The sequence below is a fragment of the Culex pipiens genome, chromosome 3 (assembly GCF_016801865.2).
Source record: "Culex pipiens pallens isolate TS chromosome 3, TS_CPP_V2, whole genome shotgun sequence".
NCBI lineage: Eukaryota > Metazoa > Arthropoda > Insecta > Diptera > Culicidae > Culex > Culex pipiens.
In genome coordinates, this window is record NC_068939.1 from 144,813,133 (window position 1) to 144,833,270 (window position 20,138).

At 39.6% G+C, this 20,138-nt stretch overlaps 5 protein-coding genes across 5 annotated transcripts; 4 read left to right on the forward strand and 1 right to left on the reverse strand.

The window, feature by feature from the left end:
- Nucleotides 1-697: 697 nt before the first annotated feature.
- LOC120417161 (general odorant-binding protein 19d-like) lies at nucleotides 698-1,419 on the reverse strand. The gene is made up of 2 exons (XM_039579142.1): nucleotides 1,273-1,419; nucleotides 698-1,211 (listed from the first exon to the last, which is right to left on the reverse strand). The coding sequence occupies exons 1-2, from the start codon at nucleotides 1,396-1,398 to the stop codon at nucleotides 816-818; spliced, it is 522 nt and encodes a 173-aa protein (XP_039435076.1). The 5' UTR covers nucleotides 1,399-1,419; the 3' UTR covers nucleotides 698-815.
- Nucleotides 1,420-3,878: 2,459 nt separating this feature from the next.
- LOC120417164 (uncharacterized) lies at nucleotides 3,879-6,521 on the forward strand. The gene is made up of 5 exons (XM_039579145.2): nucleotides 3,879-4,030; nucleotides 4,090-4,770; nucleotides 4,826-5,012; nucleotides 5,065-5,473; nucleotides 5,538-6,521. Exons 1-5 carry the CDS (start codon nucleotides 3,946-3,948, stop codon nucleotides 6,033-6,035), a joined length of 1,860 nt encoding a protein of 619 aa, XP_039435079.1. The 5' UTR covers nucleotides 3,879-3,945; the 3' UTR covers nucleotides 6,036-6,521.
- A 1,476-nt stretch (nucleotides 6,522-7,997) lies between these two features.
- LOC120417166 (uncharacterized) lies at nucleotides 7,998-9,873 on the forward strand. The gene is made up of 3 exons (XM_039579148.2): nucleotides 7,998-8,784; nucleotides 9,057-9,243; nucleotides 9,299-9,873. Exons 1-3 carry the CDS (start codon nucleotides 8,130-8,132, stop codon nucleotides 9,726-9,728), a joined length of 1,272 nt encoding a protein of 423 aa, XP_039435082.2. The 5' UTR covers nucleotides 7,998-8,129; the 3' UTR covers nucleotides 9,729-9,873.
- Nucleotides 9,874-11,293: 1,420 nt separating this feature from the next.
- On the forward strand, nucleotides 11,294-12,557 carry LOC120417142 (uncharacterized). The gene is made up of 3 exons (XM_039579121.2): nucleotides 11,294-11,527; nucleotides 11,584-12,001; nucleotides 12,060-12,557. Exons 1-3 carry the CDS (start codon nucleotides 11,391-11,393, stop codon nucleotides 12,555-12,557), a joined length of 1,053 nt encoding a protein of 350 aa, XP_039435055.2. The 5' UTR covers nucleotides 11,294-11,390.
- A 2,973-nt stretch (nucleotides 12,558-15,530) lies between these two features.
- Nucleotides 15,531-20,014, forward strand: LOC120417167 (uncharacterized). The gene is made up of 2 exons (XM_039579149.2): nucleotides 15,531-16,358; nucleotides 19,389-20,014. Exons 1-2 carry the CDS (start codon nucleotides 16,311-16,313, stop codon nucleotides 19,695-19,697), a joined length of 357 nt encoding a protein of 118 aa, XP_039435083.1. The 5' UTR covers nucleotides 15,531-16,310; the 3' UTR covers nucleotides 19,698-20,014.
- The last annotated feature ends 124 nt before the right edge of the window (nucleotides 20,015-20,138 follow it).

Below are 20,138 nucleotides of genomic sequence, written 5' to 3' on the forward strand. Positions count from 1 at the left end.
TTCAAGACAAATTATTAACAAAAGTATGTCAAAATGGATTCGCAGATTAATCAGAATGTATTGTTTAAAGCATATAAATAGAAATTAGGTTCCAGATCATTCAAATCTCAAATCTGTTTGTTGAAATCTTATGTGAACTAGCAACAGGGGCTTTCAGGTCACGTCACCAGTAACACGTTAGTTTAATTAACTTGTTTGGCAATTGCAGGTTTGCATGTATAAATATTGGCTCAGAAATAGCCCAGATAATATTTTCGGCTTTGAAAGAAGACACAAAATTGAAGTGCCAATTTCTAATGAGTGTGTGGTCTATTATTGACAAACTCATTACAAGGGTAAATAGTATGTTCATTACCCTTGCTGTTGACTTATTCTTTCAAAATAGTTGAAGGTTTTGTAAGGTGTTTTGCATTCTTGATAAATTTGAAAGTATTTCTTACGTACATACCAATTTAAAGTGTATAATTGTTAAATCAACTATGAAAAAATATCGTTCGCAAATGACGTCACAATCGTGCTACGTTATTTCATGTTCATAAGCCTGTCCCATTTTGATAGATAGATATAAAATAGATAGATTATGAGGTGGAAATTGCTATAACAAACAATCGACAAGTTAAAACCACAAACTATTTTGTTAATTCAAACAGGCCTGATTTTGTTTGCGTGTAGTAAAATTTAAGCACAATGCAAAGTGTTATACGGTGTAATATAATTTATTGCGGCAATCAATCCATTTAAATGCTCGTGATTCATTTTTATAAAGTCAATTAGTACATGCCAGGGTCATCACACATCAACAACAAATGCGCTTCTCACCGATCCACCTTCATGCCCCGTTTTTCCATGCCCTGTTTGACGCAGGTCATGATGTCCACGGCCAGCTGGCACCGGTCCTCGTTCGCCACACCGTCACACTCCTCCGCGACCTCTTTGGCGTGTCCCTGCTGTTGCTCATCATTTCCCACGGCCATCATCATGATCTCCAGAAAGCCCTGCTGGAGAAACTTTTGCCCGTCGGAAACGCCAAACTGTTGCTGCACGCACGAGTGAAAGCATTTCTGCACCTGGCTTTCCGGCATGACGTCATCTATCATGGCTTCTACGTCATCGTCGGACGCCCCCTCGGCTTCCTTGCACTTCTGGGCCATGCTGCGGAGCATCTGTTTCGCCTGCTCCTTGGCCTGCTCTTTGTCTGAAGCCTCATCGGCCTTTAAAGATATTTGGGGGTTTTGTTCAATTTTATCCATTTAAGTTTTCAAACAAATTTACCTGAACGTGTGCAAGTACGAAAACCGTCAAAAACAACGCCACTTGCAAGCGATTCATCTTCGCTGTCCCAGCTGCCCATCCAGTGGGACAATTCCCTGTACACTGTGGTCGACTCCCACAAGCCATCGCTGTTTATAAAGAGCTCCGCTATTCAATCATGTAAGTGTGATCACATTTCCTATAATTATTCATGCGTCCGATTACCAATTGCATAACCATGGGTCATTCAATTTAAAGCTGAGCTTTTTTTTACTCAAGTGGGTGTAGGTTAAGTCCGTGGATAACGTATGAGTAAAATAGGGGCAAATGGGGTGAAAGTGCATTTTTTTACATTTTTAATTTGCCCTCTCTTATGTTGCTTAGCTGAACGTATCGCAGATTTGGTTTTAACCCGTGATGTTGAGCCAGTTTGATGACATTCAAACCGGGCAATGAGATAAGAGTGAGTCAGCTTAATTACCTTTCAGTTTTGTAATAACGACATCTCGTTGTAATAACGTGGGGAAACAAGCAATGTCGTCTGCTATCACCGAAAATGATTTTGTTCCGGTCTGTGCTGTACGACACTGCCCGGGGTTATTATTTATTTTTATTAATTATTTTATTGAGACATTCAAACAGTAAACCAGCACTTTATTTAAATTCAATTGACAAGAACTTTTGTAAGATTTCGTTTACGGATTACATATAGCTAAGGCTCCCAACTCTACGGATTTTTTCCTTACCGTACAGATTTTCGATCCTCTCCGAGGATTTTTAACAGGCCGGAATTTTTGTACGAAATTTTTTGCATGATACGGATTTGTACGAAAGGAGAATGGGCAAATTTGTATGGGAGCTGGTCCAAGGATGTACACGAACGGGACCAACTTTTTTCGAAAGATCTCGCCGAGACATGAAAAAAAGTCTTCTGGACCAACTCTCTAAACCCCGGGGTTCAAAAGTTATAAGTTGTTGAAGTTTGAGCATTTTGGGTTAAAATGTACAAAAAAACGTATTTTTGCTATTTCTTAAATCATTCATAAAATCTCTGTTTCATTATAGATTTCGATTTCCTTTACTTCATTCGACGCGTATCAGCAAAAACTATGAGAACTATGGTCCAGAACATCCCAACATAACAGCAATACAGTCTGCCATACTCACTGAATCTTTGCGGTTATGATGCGCGGTTAAAAATCATCGACCTTTTTCTTGTTACAGTGACCCAAATATCTAAACTCCAGGGAGTCCTAGGATGACCAAAGACATCCCAACACATTAACAAAGCAGTCTACCATACTCACTGAAGCCATGCGGGTATGATCCGTGGTCAAAAACCGGCAACATCTTGCTTGTTACGGCGGTAGAATCACCGGTCTTAACTCCAAGGAGTTCTCGGATGACTCAGACCATCCCAATAAGTTGTTACAACATTGCACTGAAGCCTTCCATACTCACTGAAGCAGTTTGGGTCGGATCCGGTATCAAAACCTTGAAGTTTCGACTTGTTTCTATGGGATGCCTCTTGCACAAACGGTTCAAACGGATAAAAACAAGAGAAATCATGTTTCAATCATGCTAAGACATATCAGAACTCATAGTTTTTGCTGATACGCGTCGAATGAAGTAAAGAAAATCGAAATCTATAATGAAACAGAGATTTTATGAATGATTTAAGAAATAGCTAAAATACGTTTTTTTGTACATTTTAACCCAAAATGCTCAAACTTCAACAACTTGTAACTTTTGAACCCCGGGGTTTAGAGAGTTGGTCCAGAAGACTTTTTTTCATGTCTCGGCGAGATCATTCGAAAAAAGTTGGTCCCGTTCGTGTACATCCTTGGACCAAATTTGCCCATTCTCCTTTAAACAACTTTTTAAAAATTTCATTTCTTTTTTGATTGGGCCAAAGTTTTTGCTAATTAGATATTTTTGTTTTTAAGCAGGGGTAAATAACACGGAAATACCAAATTTTGGTATTACTTGTGCAAATACCACCGACCAAAATGTGCCCTTGGTTGCCCAGTCATAAATGGTAAAATACCATGAAATCATTCCAAAGTTTTGTATGTAGAAAGGCACAACAATATCAAACCATGTTATTCCAAGGGTAAAATAATACCACAAAATAAAACCATTTCAATACCAAGTTGAGGTCTTCTGGATTTTTGACATTGCTTGAAAATTCCCGTTTTCATTGAAAGCATTCGCTTTGATACATCATTTCAGCGCAAAATTAATTATTTTGTCAAAATTTGGTGTCCGACCAGTTTTAGCTAGTGTTGGCGTAAATCGACTTGCGATAAGATGGCACGATCACGATGAGTGTATTAACGAACTCATCGTGATCGTGCCATGGTTTCGAAACTGTTTTGAAATTTTGATTGTTTTTAAATATTATTTTACATGCCAAAACGGACTTTAAAGGGTAGTACCGTTCTTCCGCCACGAGACATCGACAAATGGGCCTTAGGGACTAAGATTACCCATCAAGACAAAGTTCCACGAAAATTGCAGCAGGCTGGCGACAACTGTTTCTGATTTCGTGTGCGCTGGCAGGGTATAACCCCTTTTTAATTACAATGCAAATTCATTATCCAAATGAGTATCATAGCACATATCACGCTCTGCTCACTTTCAGCTCAAGCCGTGACTAAGCAGTATTGTTAGTATTTACTTGATCTACGCACAATGCAGTCACTAAATGAAACTCACAGGATCATTAGTGCGCAATCCAAATTTTACAATTCCTACGAAGGGCTCATTAATCATATTCGTAAATATTAATGTTTACATTTGCTAGAACTTCACTGATGATTTTTTTTTATTTTGCAGTGGTTTTCTACGTAGTAGGATTATTCACTGTTTGTCGAATTTCCAGCAATAAAAGTTCTCTTTTGAGCCGAACGCCAGGTCCTTCCATTCTGCTCACTTTGGATTCCACCAGCGAAGATGATCAATTGCTGATGGGAATTGAACTGGGCTGCAACGTGTTTGTTGTTGAGCAAGAGTTTGTCGAAGCTTTTCTGGATCGCTTTGTCCACGCACATGATCAAGCAACGTACAGATATACCAACAAAACAGTCTTGCTTCTGCTTGATTCTTACCGACCAGAAAGTTTGAACCAAGTAGCAGTGCATTACGCGTTGGATGAGATAAAAAATTTGTTGGTTTTCGAACCCAATGAGCTAAACCATACGATTAATCTTCGTAAAAAACGCTGGATTTCTAAAAAGCAAGGCTTTGATCTGCCACTTTGGAAACGATTTGACCTGTTAAATGTTCCATCACTCGAAGACGTATTAAGCCTTTCAGGGGAATCAACTAACCTTTTTGGAAAAAGTATTCGATTTGCCACCTTCAACGTCATTCCTCACATAATTTTTGAGGAAACAAATGATGTTACATTTCCGATTATTCGTCATTCAAACAAAACATACACATTGGATGGTCTGGACGGATTGTTTGTTGTTGAATTTTGTAAACGGCTGAACTGCACCGTCGAATTGATTCTCGGTAAAGCTACAGGTAAGGAGCTCACGCAGTATTGTGTTATAATGAACCTTTACAGATGAAGTCAACATGTGGGGAACCATCCATGAAAACAAAACAGGCAATGGGGTGATGGGAAGTGTGATTGAACGAAAGGCTGATGTTGGGGCATGTGCTATGAGCAGTTGGTTTCATAGCATCAAACATTTGAGATTCTCAAAGGCTTTTCTTAGAGGAGGCGTAACCTGCCTTACGCCTAAACCAGAGTACGTATTGTAATTCTTTGTTTTTTGCAAAGGTTTAACGAATAATTTTCAGGATGATCATGCCTTGGAAAACTATGGTCTTGGTTTTCACGGATACCACTTGGTTTTTGATTTTGATTACGTTTGGTCTAGCAGTAACTGTATATTTCGTCATAGCTCGCACTAGCAATGATCAAGCTGAATATCGTAGTCTAGTCTGGAATGTACTCAACGTCCTGTCGATATTCATGTTACAATCAACTCACGTCCGTACACGTAGTCCGTCTGAAGTCATCCTATCTTTGGCGCTGTTGCTGTTCGCGCTCAACCTCTGCAACATCTACACCAGCAAAAATGCTAGTTTTAGAACTATTCCACCCTATAAAAATCCAATAGATACCATCGATCAGCTTGCGGAAAGTGACATCACCTGGCTTCAAGCTCACGAGGCGTGGATTTTCTCGCTGAAACTGTCGGAAAATGTCAGATTTTTTCTATAATTTTTCAATGGAACAAAATACATAATTCAGTATCATCTTTTTTCAGCCCACAATTCAAAATTTGATATCCAACTTTAAGGTATACCAACCTCCAGAATTACTTCAAATGGCAAATGAAGGTGGCATTGGGTTGGCCATAGGTCGTCTGCAAAATGGTCATCTCATGCTGGGAAGCTGGATAACAGTGGAAAATGTCCACCAATACAGACTTATGAGGCAGGACCTGTACTACGAGTACGAAGTTGCGATGGCCACCAAAACTTGGCCCCTGATGGATCAGTTTGACGAGTTGATCATGCGTACATACGAGGCCGGCCTGCGTTACTTCCAGGAACTGCAAGTCATCTACAAACACAGCAATTATGTTGTACAAACTACCCTTTTAAATTCTCATTTGCGTGCACCGAATGCACCCCATGCACTAGGGGTGATGCACCTGATGGGAGGATTCTTCATTCATGGAGTAGGAACCATGGTCTCGGTGGTCGTTTTTCTCGTGGAAAAGTTTACCATAAAATTCCGTTCAGTAGTCCAGCAGCAATGATTCAAGAAACATCACGCTAAGTTTAGCACTCCAATATTGGATTAGAGAAAAAGGTCACCGAGCAAACCACTGTTTGGTATCAACACAGCTGCTTGCACAAGGAAGAAATACTGCACATTTTCTTCGGACCCACCAACATCTTGACTAGTTCAAAAAAATTGTCAACATCGAATCTGTTGACGATCCGCCGGTCAACACGGGGAAATCGATGTGAAAATTTACACAAAATGTTTCCCAAATAACAACAAAAATGCTACCACTTGCCACTATAAATGCCACCGAGAGGTAGCCGGAACTGCTAGAAGTATTTCTGAACAAGTGAAATAGTGATCAAAAAAATGGAAGCCTTGGAAAAAGTTACTTCGGAGTTGGTTTTCCTAACCAGCCAGGAAACGCTGTTGTCAGAAATTTGTAAGTTGTTCAACTCGCAAAAAAACTGTTTTTTTTTTGTTTAACTGCACTGCAATTTGAACCCTTTTAGTAGGATATTGCTCGTTAAAAGAGGGAAATAATTTATAAATAAAAGGTAGTGATTTAAAACAATTCCGCTCGTTTTTTTCTATTAGTTTATATCAAAAATATTTTCAGTATGAAAAATAACATATACTTTCAGAGTGTGATATAATTCTATTAGTTGTCTGGCAAAGCTTTTTCATTTGGACACAGTACAATTTAGCAACTTAGAAAATTTGCAAAGTGCTTTTTTTGGACTAGCACCCTCCTAAGGGTGGTAGACCATAGACAGAATATACTTTTCCATTGTTTTCTAGCAAGATTAATCTGTGTAATATTTGAGAATAGCTAAAGTTTAAGCAGACAGAATCCTACCAACATGATTTTTGTGGCCTCTCAGATTTTTTATTTAAACGTTTTCATAAAAAATAGTTCAATTATGTAATTTAAAATATGAACACCACTCAACTCTCTGGCTGTTAAACTTCTTGATATCAATATCTGCAAATTAACTTTTCAGTCCCTGGAAATATAATGCTTTGAATTTTCGTTCTATAATTTGATATCTCCCGCTCTCGACGGTCCCTCAATATCGATAAAGAGAGATTGCACAGTATAACAAATTAATAAAAAATAATAAAAAAAATATGCATGTCACACAAACGAGAGTATAATTTCGAATTGATATACTCTAAAACCATATTGTTATCTAACATAACTAGCACCTAACCATACCAGCATAGGAAACTCTTAGCAGAGAGGTTGAATCGGGTTTTTTCAGTTACAGCGATTCAAGACTTTAAAATAAGCAAATTTAATTATTATAGGACCTTTTCAAATATTCAGCAAGTTTTTTATTTGAATCTCAACATATTTTTTTTCTTAAAAGCCCAAGTAATAAACATTCTTTTGGAACGCGGCGCTCTAAAATTGATTCAGCCGTTCCGTTTTTTTTTAAATGTCCTTTTTGCGAAAAACCGAGATTCCATTTTTTTTCAGCCAGGGAACTCCCGTGCCAAATTTGAGCCAGATCGAAGCACTTTCAATTTGGGACCATCCATAAACCACGTGGACACTTTAGGGGGGGGGGGGGGGGGGTAGGTGGTATGGCGATTGACCACGCTCCATACAAAAAAGTTTTTTTTGTATGAACAGTTGTCCACGATGGGGGGTTGAGATTTCCAAAAGAGAGTCCACGTGGTTTGTGGATGGTCTTCCTGTTTGACTTGGAATTGCCGGTAATAAAAAAAAATCAATCAAAATCAAAAGATTCACTCGTAATAAAATCTAGTAAAATTATCAAAACAGCCGTAAATCACGTGTTCTGTGATCTTAGCATTTAAATTTCCTTTTTAACAATTAATTTAGTGACTGTTTTGCATTTTTTTAATTAGACGAGTTGGTGGTAGTCTAAGTATAATTATAAGAAAGATACAAAAATCCAGAAACTGTGTTTCTCAGTCTAGTCAATCCATTTCTGGTATTTTTTATCAGCCTTAAAACAAAACAAAGGTGCTTCTTATTCTTTTGTGGCTTATTAAATGAAAAAAATGTATTGAGAAAAAACTAACGGTACGTGGCGGTTCATGTGTAATTCCAGTATCAACCTATTTTGTGGGAATTTTCACTCTATGCAGAGTGATGGCCCTGCAAAATTTTACGAAACGTTCAACACACGTTCAAACCGAGCTTCCCTTCACGGTAATCCATCTCGAACATACGCCCGCAATTCAAGACAACCCACTGTTCCAGGCAATCGAACTTGGAAGCACTGTTTTCGTTGTTGATGAAGACGCTGCCCTTAGTTTTCTCGACCAGTTTATTCCGTTTCATGACTATGCAATGTTTAGAAATCCTGGAAAATGTCTTATAATTACGATTAACTCTGTCGGTGCTGAAGCTAGTGATCTACTGGAGAAAATAAAATTGCATCCAACAATTCTTGAGATTGCGAATTTGCTCATCGTCGTCCCGAATGGTAAAGTGTTTGAATTAATTACACATCGTTGGGTTGGGGATCCCCCGGAGGCATTGGAGTTGCTGCATTTGGATACCTATCAACCGGACAGTGGCACATTCGTTGATGGCAATGACCTGTTTCCGGACAAGATGAACAATCTGATGGGTAAGACAATCCGGCTTGCGGCATTCTATCTGCTCCCTTGGATCATGATGCGTCAAAAAGATGATGGAGTCGTACGGTATCTGAATCAATCGTACACTATAGATGGGATCGACGGGTACATGCTGGTACAGTTTTGTATACGATTCAACTGCACTTGGGATTTATCAGTTGGTAAGTGGCATCAACACTCGTCAGTAGCAGAAAGCAAGAGAAGTTCTACTTGCGCTCTTAAAGATATGTATCTACAGCATAGCAGTTTGAACTGTGGCACGATGGAACCCTCGTCAAATACTTTACCGAACCCTTACAGAAGGTTTAAGCAAATTTTATTTTGACGCGGTCTACACTACTATGCTGAATTCAAGAGCTCTTGTAGATTTCATAAACTTGTTGTTACGTGGAGTATGTGAGTTTGAATAAACTCAGCTAAGAAACGATTCTAGATCAATACTGGCAGTATGGACAAGTGTTTGAGAATCGGACCGGAAATGGAATGACCGGGGCCTTGGTCGCAAGAAAGGTAGATTTTGCCCTAGCAGCAATGGGTAGCTGGTTTCAACTATTCAAATACTTCAGCTTCTCGATTTCCATTCAGTGGATCGGGATTACCACTCTGACTCCAAAACCCAAGTATGTGCTTAATGTTAGTTCAAGGAAAGGATCAGTTACAGTGATTCCATTGCAGATTGATTCCGGCCTGGAAGATTATATTCCTGATGTTCTCCGGACCAGTGTGGACTTTGGTAATAGTGACATACATATTTTATTCTACCTTTTTATATCTTCTACCAACTGAAATTGGCCGCAACTCCGCCCGTATTAAGAAAGGTATCACATGGAACTTGTTGAATGTATTTGCCGGTTTTTTGTTGCTACCATCTGTTTCCCGACGTAGCCGAGCTTCGGAAGTTATCGTTTCCATCACTCTGCACATATATACCCTCATTGTCGGATATGTATACATAGGCCAAACCCACAGCATTCGAGCATTTCCGGTGTTCCAACCTCCGGTGGACACTGTTAAGGACTTGGCATTAAGCAATTTACGATGGAATGCCCCGCACGAAGTGTGGACCTACATGATTAGCCAATCTCAAGATGTAATGCCTGTGTAAAATCCACATTAAGTCCCTACTAAAAGCAAGCCTCATTTTAGCCGTACATGAAAATGATTTTGTCGGCATTTCACGTGGCCCCGATACCAGCCCTAAAGACTTTAGCTGACGAAGGCAACGAACCACTCTGTATGGCCGCGCTTCACAACGGAAATTTCATGGTAGGATCTTGGTTCACGGCTGAGAACATTGAAAACTACCGAATGATGTCCGAGTACCTGTATTTTGAGTATGACACAGCATATGCCACCAAAACTTGGCCATTGCTGCCGAACTTTGATGATCTCACCGGTTGGATGCGCGATGTTTGTCTGTTCCAGTATGTGGAGTTGGTGGACGTTTTCCGCTATATGGACTACAGGGTGCAAACTTCTATCAAACATTCCAGAGATCGCCAAAAGAGTGAGCTTAAACCGTTTAAGGTTGGAGATATCGAGAGCGGTTTGATTATCATTGGAGTGGGTTACTTCATGGCCTTTGTTTCGTTTATTTTTGAGTTTGTCTTTAAATATTTTGAAAGAAAACGTCTAGTCAAAAGACTAGCCGCAAAATGGAAAGCCCGTGTGGTAGTCAAACATGATCTAAAGGAAATATTTTTGAAATAAAATTGATAAATCAATCAAACGGTTACTTTAAAAGCCATGTTAAAAAGACCTTATGCTAATTCTACAATGACTTGATGACTATAAACAAATTAGAAAATAATTCACATTTTAAGCACATTCCAGTTTATCAATTTATGAAGCTATTTGATTTGTTCAGCTCATAATATCACCCAATAAACTAAACGACTTTCAAAAATGTAATACAAATATCACGAATAGGTACGAATGACTTAATTCATCAACATTGATATCCTTTCAGTGTACACGTATTTTTTTGGAGTCTATACCATATGTAGAGTTATCCAAAGAAACATCACCATAACTCCATTACCAGCGATACAAACCGCTTTGCCAATGACTGTGGTAAACTTCGATGATAAAAGTACCAACAGCACTTTGATTGATGCTATCAACTTGGGAAGTACTGTGTTTGTAACCAATGAAGGATCTGTACTCAATTTTCTTGATTTGTTCATTCCGGCTCACGATGAATGTATGTTTCGAAACCCGGTGAAATACCTAATCGTTTCCATCGGATGCACTGGATCTGACCAAAAGCAGCTACTCGACGATATCCAAAACCATCCCACAATTCTTGAAATAGCGAATCTCTTACTTATCGTCACTGTCGACGATTCCTTCGAACTGATAACGCACCGTTGGGTCGGTAATCCACCGGAATGTTTGGATTTCCTACTGCTGGATAAATACTTTCCAGAAAATGATTCATTTCTTAACGAAGCATACCTCTTTCCGAACAAATTTGATGACTTGATGGGTAAAACAATGAAGGTGGCAACGTTCTACTTGCTTCCGTGGGCAATGATGCGCAAGACGGACGACGGCATCGTGCAATATCTGAACCAAACGTACACGATCGACGGGTTGGACGGACACATTTTGGTTCAGTTCTGTCAGTGGTATAACTGCACATGGGATCTCTCGGTGGGTATGTGTATCAATTATACAAAGTATTAAAGGAACTATAGATTCACTTGCATCTCCAGACCAGTACTGGCAGTACGGACAGGTGTTTGAGAATCACACCGGAAATGGAATGATTGGAGCTTTGGTTGAGCGCAAAGTGGACTTTGCAATCGGCGCTGTTGGTGGCTGGTTTCAACTGTTTAAATATTTTAGTTTTTCAACACCAATTCAATGGATTGGAGTTACCAGCTTAGCTCCAAAACCCGAGTAGGATTCAAAAAAGAGGCCTGAAAATTGTGACCTCTCTAAATTATTTTTTGCAGACTGATTCCTTCTTGGACCATTATCTTTCTCATGTTCTCCAAACCCGTCTGGTTCGTTCTGATCGCTACCTTCATCCTTTGTTCGTTACTGTTGTACGTCATACCAAAAGTTATGAACCCAAACGACCCAACAACTCAATCCAAGGATCTATCGCGGTGCTTCTTAAGCGTCCTTGCATCATTACTATTGTTACCAGCACCATTGCGAAGAAATCGACCATCCGATGTCATCTTTGTAGTCGCTTTGCTCAGCTTCTGCCTTCTTGTTGCATCGATCTACATAAGCAAGATTCATAGCATTCTGGCGTTTCCCATCTTCCAGCCGCCTATCGATACCATCTACGATCTTGCCGTCAGTGAAATCCCATGGAACGCACCTCACGAGGCTTGGATGTATGCCCTGGTGGGCACCGAAAATGTAACTCTTTGAACAGTCCCTTCCGGATCACCTACTAATGTTTCAACTCATTCAACAGCCCTACGTCAAGAAAATCCTGACCACCTTTCGCGTGGCACCGATTCCCGACCTGCACACCAAAGCCAACGAAGGCTCCGAGGCGCTGGTCATGGCCGAACTCAACTACGGTCACTACATGGTCGGGACCTGGGTCACCGCTCAGAACGTAGAAAACTACCGGCTTATGACTGAGTTTATATACTTTGAGTACGACACCGGATACGCCACAAAGACGTGGCCGATGCTGGATCGGTTCGACTATTTGACCATGTGGATCCGGGATGCCTGTCTGTATCAGTACGTTGAGCTGAACGAAGTGTACAACTACATGGACTACTGGGTGGAAACTTCTATTGCGCACTCCCGGGATCATCCGCCGAACGAGCTGAAGCCATTCGTGGTGGAGGACATCACGGGGGGACTCATCATTCTGGGCATAGGTTACCTTATTGCAGTTGTAGTTTTTGTTTTGGAAATAATTATTCGTTTTGGAAGACAACGGTTACTAGAAGAGTAGAATATTTGTGTAGACTTTCTAAAACTTTGATAAGTCAGGTTGATTGCGTTGAACTATAATATATACATATATAAATTCAAGATATTTTATTATAATCAACAGTAGATTTCACACAAATAGTTTGTATGAATAAATTTTAAATAACTTCAAATTAAAGGGATAGCAGTTTGTTTAAAAAAAGCCCAGCAGAATGAGGACGTGAAGTACATGTCGTTTCACCATAACATGTCATGGTGACAACTTAACATAAAAACTAGAGCCAACTTCTTGTTTTTATTCCTTTGACAAATTTCGAGTAAAGTAAAAGTAAATTGTTTCCATGACCCATGAAGAATATCGGGGCCGCATCTACTAAGCAGATTCAGTGGCTATTGCTAAACTTAATATTAACATGTGCACTTGCGTGCACAGGGTGAAGGGAAATTTGTTTTAAAATTAGTCTGGGGTCTCCATAACCAACGAAATTTTGAAAACGCCTATAGTGTTGCCCACCTTACCTTGAGGCTCTGGGCACGCTAGTGCAATGATAATGTTAAAATTCCATAGGTCGCCTTCCCTAAGGTGTCGTGATAAGGTCCAGCTTGTGATGATACACCTTCCCTTTACTTAGAAATCGAATCCAGATCATCCAGATCACCAGTTGTGTTTATCTGAGCCGGGATTTGAACCCCGATCAACTGCTTACGAGACAAAAGCGATACCACAAACTTCGGACAAATTTCGAGCAAAATCGTTCAGTAGAGTTTGTGTTGCTGAATTTCAAAAAAAAATATGGAGGAATCTTTTTCTTTTATTTAGGCCGTTGCAAATATTTTTCGAAGTTTATGTCGCAACCCTTCAGAAGCAGAAAATAAAAAAAATAGTTTTTTTTTTTCGTAAAATCGCGATTATTCGTGATGGTTATACACAAACCCCTTATGTTTATATATCATTTTTTTTGTAATTACCTGCGCTACAACTTTGTAGAACATTATTACACTCTGAAAACTAACCCTGAAATGTAAGAAAAACACGAAATTTAAAAATGGAAAATTTTGTTCTAAATGAAAAAATTACCTTCAGGGTTAATGAAGATTCGAAAACTTCATTAAATTTTCCTTTAAAAGACATGTTCCAAAAAAAGTACAGTTAAATAACGAGATATGGCAGAATTTAAAAAATAGTGTACGCCATCAAATCAGGCGTCCAAATTTACATAAAAGTCCCATCGACTCAAAAATTTCCATCTCATTACCTTTTTAGGCTGCAAATTATTGAAAAACATATATTTTTAGTATGTTCAAAAATTGAATGGGTCGTTCCGGCCCATCGCCACGAGATATCAAAAAAAGGACCTCGGATTCGTGATCAGGGACAAAGTTTTACGCAAATCGAAGAGGAGTCGGGGCAACTTTTCCCGATTTTATGAGAGTTGGCAGAGAATTACCCTATTTCCTTATCTTATCAACTACCGATGCAGTCAAAGACATTTATGAAGCTGCTCCTTGTTGCATACGGGCCTTGGGCCAAACAACTGTACTAAAAATGTAACACTAATACACTCACAAAGAAAATGAATAAAACGACATCGCGACGGTTGTCGCGCTCTCTTTCGCTGTTCACCAGTGCAACATACAAGACGTGCGTTATTCTTTCATCTCGACTTACATCCGATCTCTCCCCACCCAGCGTACGTTTTAGTGGCGACGGGGATCAAGGATTTTTTTTTTCTCCGGTGAAAAAGTAGTGATTTTGGTAATTTTCATCGCGTTTCGCGGTACGCGTTTTGCGTTTTTATAACTCCAAATCATTTACGGCTTTGCCGAGGCAAAGAAGTTCTTTTGTGAGAGTACGGGGCGAATTTCGCGGCAGTGTGCTTCAGTGGTGATCGGCTCGAGTCTACCAAGCAAGCGGCCATTTTGAAGCTTCTTCGGAGGGCGTCGGTGGAGCGAATTCCGTACGAGAAATCCGGCTGATCACGGTTCCGGAGTGGACGCAGTAGGCTGTGGCTGTTGGAATCTGGGAGGAGAATCGTTAGCGGCAAGTAGCAGAAGCGGAGGTCGGCAATTTTGGCAAAATCTATCGGCGTTGGCTGGCGTCGGCGTGGATAGGACAAAGGCTGCCACGCGGTACGATTCTTTTGTTTGAGCTGTTTCTTAAGGTAGGGGCGATTGGAGCCAAATAAGTTCCTTTTGCTTTTTTTCTTTATTTTAAAATCATGTTCCACTGATCGTATCACAGTTGGAACAAGTTCGTGATTTTGTTTGTCCTAACATTTTAACATTTTAGAAAATAGAGTGTGCGTGTGTGTGAGCTCTTTTTGTTCTGGGTAGAACAAAGGAGGATAGAAAATTTTCATCCCATTTTAAGAGTGTTCTTCTTCTTTATTTATTCAGTGCGGTGAATTTGCCGAAGGTTTGTGAAGGTGCTTATTGGCGGCGGAGGACGTTCACGTTCTGTCTGCTGAACTTCCGGGTGAAATCCTCGGTGCTTTTCAACAAGGTCGGAGTTCTGGTATAGGAGAGCCGGAATTCTGGTAAAGTGCGTCGGCTTTTCTGCTGTCAGAACGACGGTGCTTCAGCCCAGGAGCAAAGGTTTGGTAACCTTGGTGGTGAGTTTTTAAGCAGACTTTTTTGAAAACTATTAGAGCCTAATTTGGCCATTTTTGGTGTTTTCTTTTCTTTTATTTTTGATCTTTTGTTTAAAAAAGTGGTTCTAAATAGAACAAGATGAGCATTGCTTCCACAATTGAGCAGTACCGAAAGGGTTCGTCCTTCGGTGACTGGGCTGAAAGATTAGAATACAATTTTAAAGCCAACAAGTATACCGACGACTTGATGAAAACTCACTTTATGAATTTATGTGGTTCATACTTATACTCTGAACTGAAAACTATTTACAAAAAATCTGATCTCGATAAAGCAACCTATACAGAATTAGTTGAAAAACTCAAACAAAAACTGGATAAGATTGAACCGGACCTGGTTCAGCGGTTCCGTTTCAGCAAGAGGATTCAGCATCCTGACGAAACCGCTGAAGAGTTTGTCCAGGCGGTCAAACTCCAGGCCGAGTTTTGCAATTTTGGGGAGTTTCGCGATAATGCAATTTTAGATCGGGTTTTAGTGGGTTTAACTGACGATGACTTAAAAGAGCAACTTTTGAAAGAGGAGAAATTGACGATTGCTAAAATGGACAAATATATTACTACATGGAATATAGCTAAATCAAAAGTACACGCAATCAACGCACGAACACACACACCACCAGGGAACATCAATCAAATTAGAAGGCCAGTTCGGGAGCGACTTGGCTTTAACCCATACAATAATAGACAGAACTCGCAATATCGAAATAATTACAATAGAACAAATAACTACAATAGACAGGAACATTTTAACAATCAGCAACGTGCACACATTTCACCACGAGCTCACAATTCTCAGCGTACTGTTCGATTTCAACACAGCAACAGAAATTTTAATCGAAATGCAAATTACAACAACAATAACAATGGTTACAATGGGGGAAACAATAACTTCAGATACAGGACGGACTATTCCAGCATGACGTGTGATCACTGTGGTCAGTTGGGTCACATCAAGCGGAAGTGCTTCAGGCTGAGGAACCAGAGAAGGGAAGCGGTAAACTTTGTTACTGAGGACAGAGCGGGACCTTCAGGTAGACCGTCAGCTGGACCTTCAGGTGGATCGTCTGCTGAGACTGGTGCGGAGAGACAGCTGTCTAGCATGATGGGGCGGCTGAGCACTGGTGGCAATGTTGATCTCGACACATCTGATACTGACTGTGAGGAGTGGAATGCAGGTGATTTACAGTGTATGTGTGTTGCGTCCTTGAATAAGATTAGTGAGCCTTGTTTGATCAACGTTTTGTTGGATAATAATTTTGTTGAAATGGAAGTGGACTGTGGTTCAACTGTGACTGTGATGGGAAAATTGCAATTCGACAATCTTTTTAATAAGCGTTTTCTGAAGAGTAACAAGCAACTTTTAGTTGTGAATGGGAACAAGTTGAAGATCTGGGGAGAAACTGATGTTTTAGTGCAACTTAATGGTTTGAAACGCAATTTGAAAATTATTGTTTTAGATACGGACTTCAAATTTATTCCTTTGTTTGGTCGAAACTGGATGGATGTTTTCTTTCCACAGTGGAGACAGTTCTTCTCTAACAATGCAGCAATTAATGAGCAGGTAAACAAAGTAACAGCGCCAAATGGTAACAAGTTGATTGAGCAAATTAAGAGTGATTTTTCAGAGGTTTTTATCAAGGATTTTTCTACACCTATCAAAGGTTTTGAAGCCGAATTGGTTTTAAAAATTAATGTCCCGATTTTTAAGAAAGCATATGATGTGCCTTACCGTTTAAGGGAACAAGTTTTGGAATATTTGGACAGATTGGAAAAAGAAAACGTTATTACTCCAGTGAAATCTAGTGAATGGGCTTCACCAGTAATAATCGTAATGAAGAAGGATAATAAGATAAGACTGGTTATTGACTGCAAAGTTTCTATTAACAAGGTCTTAGTTCCAAATACTTACCCTTTGCCAATTGCGAGTGACTTATTTGCTAAACTGGCAAATTGTAAGGTTTTCTGTGCTCTTGATTTGGAGGGAGCTTACACGCAGTTGGCATTGTCGGAAAGGTCCAGGAAATTCATGGTGATAAATACAATTAAAGGTTTATATACATACAATCGCCTTCCACAAGGTGCTTCCCCAAGTGCTTCGATATTTCAGCAAATGATGGATCAAGTCTTGGGAGGAATTGAAAATGTTTATTGTTATCTTGATGATGTTTTGATTGCGGGAGAAACCCTGGATAACTGTCATAAAAAGTTGATGATTGTATTGAATCGTTTGGCAATGGCTAATATTAAAGTCAACTGGGAAAAGTGCAAGTTTTTTGTTTCTGATTTGAAATATTTAGGGCATATTATCAGTGAGAAAGGTCTCATGCCCAGTCCAGACAAAATTTCGACAATTCAAAAGGCAAAAGTTCCTAAAAATGAGAATGAACTGAAATCTTACTTAGGTTTGATTAATTATTACAATCGTTTTATACCTAACATGTCTTCAAAGCTGTTTTATTTGTACAATTTGTTAAGACACGAATGTGAAGTTTACATTGGGATCATACAAATTTCTAACTCAAATAATCCATACAAACAGGCATTTAATACTCCCAATATTTTGGATATCTTATTATCCAAATAACTACATTAATATGATATTCCTCAACGTGAAGTCCTATTATTATTGATATCTAAGATCATAAGTTATTACACACCGATATATAAAATTCATTTATTATCTTTTACGACGCATAAGAAAAATCCTATTCTTCACTTTGATTTCCTATGCAAATTTATGTACAAAATAATAAATATCATAATAATTATTCGTACAATAATCAATCAACGAATATCAAACAACCAATAATTACAAACTTCACTAATACTTTAAACTATCAAAAAAAAAATACATCTCACCCTTAACAAAAATTCCAAAAATACACTAATCCTACTTACACTTCCAAATCTACCATTTAAAATCTTCAAAATAATATAAAAAAATCTCTATTTAATTCAAACTCACCTCACAATATTTCACCAAAATACTTTCTAAAAACTACAAACTCAAATAAACTATCAACTTCCCTAATCCTTCCTAAACAAACCCTCCCAACATCCCCACAATTATAATATTTCCCCTTCATCCCTAACATTTAAACTCCACCCCTATCAAAATCTCCCTATCCCCCCCCCCCCCCACCCATCCCCCCCCCCCCCCTTTCCCCCCCCCCCCCCCCCCCCCTCCCCCCCCCCCCCCCCCCCCCCCACCCCCCCCCCCGACCCTCCCCCCCCCCCCCACCCCCCCCCCCACCCCCCCCCACCACTCAAGCTTATTGTACCAAGACAGGGTGGTTATACCACGTAAAATGCAAAGCGGGATTTTGAAGCTTTTGCATGCCAACCACGCAGGGATGGTTAAGATGAAACAACTGGCAAGGAAGCAGGTTTATTGGTTTGGGTTTAACAAAGACATTGAAAATTATGTTTCTACGTGCGACGTCTGTGCAAGTATGACTGTCGTACCAAAAACTAAGATTGAGTCTCAATGGACACCTACGACTAGACCTTTTAGTAGGATTCACATTGATTTCTTCTACTTTTCCAATCATACTTTTTTGTTGATTGTTGATTCTTTTTCGAAGTGGTTGGAAGTAGAATGGATGAAGAGGGGCACGGATTGTGCAAAGGTTGTGAAGAAATTGGTATCGTATTTTGCGAGATTTGGATTACCGGATGTTCTGGTATCAGACGGGGGTCCTCCTTTCAACTCTTATTCTTTCACTTCTTTCCTTGAGAGGCAAGGAATAAAGGTGATGAAAAGTCCACCTTATAATCCACAAAGCAATGGACAAGCCGAAAGGCTAGTGAGAACAACTAAGGATGTTTTGAAAAAGTTTTTGTTGGATCCGGATTTGGATAGCGTTGATTTGGAGGATCAGATTAACTTATTTTTAATGAATTATCGTAATAACATTGTGACGAGTAGTGGGCAATTTCCCTCGGATAGAGTATTTTTATATAAACCAAAAACAGCTTTGGACTTGCTGAATCCCAAAAAGCATTATAAACAATTTTTAACTGTGTCACCAACCCCAAATGATGAAGTGGTAGAGGTACCAAAAGCAATCAGAAAGACGTCAAAGGACGAATTAGATGAGCTGATAGCTGGGGATTTGGTGTGGTACAAGAATAACAAAAATAGCATACCAAATAGATGGATTAAAGCAAGCTTTATTAAGAAATTTTCTCCAAACGTTTTCCAGGTGTTGGCTGGAAGCGGGGAAATCCTCGCTCATAGAGATCAGCTGCGACCATACCGGGCTCGTGAGGAAGCGAGGACAAATATCCTAATTCCGACGGCATCCGGTGCAAACATGAACCTGGAGCAACCAGCGACGCTGAGAGCGTCCGGAAGCGCAGACGAGGATGGAGATTTCCGTGGATACTCGAACGCCGAGCTGGCTAGGGCCAGAAAAAGAAAAGTCGATGCGGCTCAATTGCCGGAAGTGTGCTTGAGACGGTCAAAACGTTTGCGTAAACCTAAACAGGATTTCGAATTTAAATATGTTTAATTTTGTTATTTTTTTATGTCGTTGAATTGCGATTTCGGATTTATATAGAGAAATGTATTTTGATCAGAATTAAAATGAATTGATTTTGTTAGCATTAGAAGTGAATTCTTTTACTTTGGAAACAGTGAATTGTAAAATATTTTTAGTTTAATCTTAGACTATAGAAACAACTTCCGAAAGGGGAAGGAGTTGTTGCATACGGGCCTTGGGCCAAACAACTGTACTAAAAATGTAACACTAATAAACTCACAAAGAAAATGAATAAAACGACATCGCGACGGTTGTCGCGCTCTCTTTCGCTGTTCACCAGTGCAACATACAAGACGTGCGTTATTCTTTCATCTCGACTTGCATCCGATCTCTCCCCACCCAGCGTACGTTTTACTCCTAAACCTTAATCAATTTGGCTCATGTTTGGCAATAACACTTATTATTGGAAAC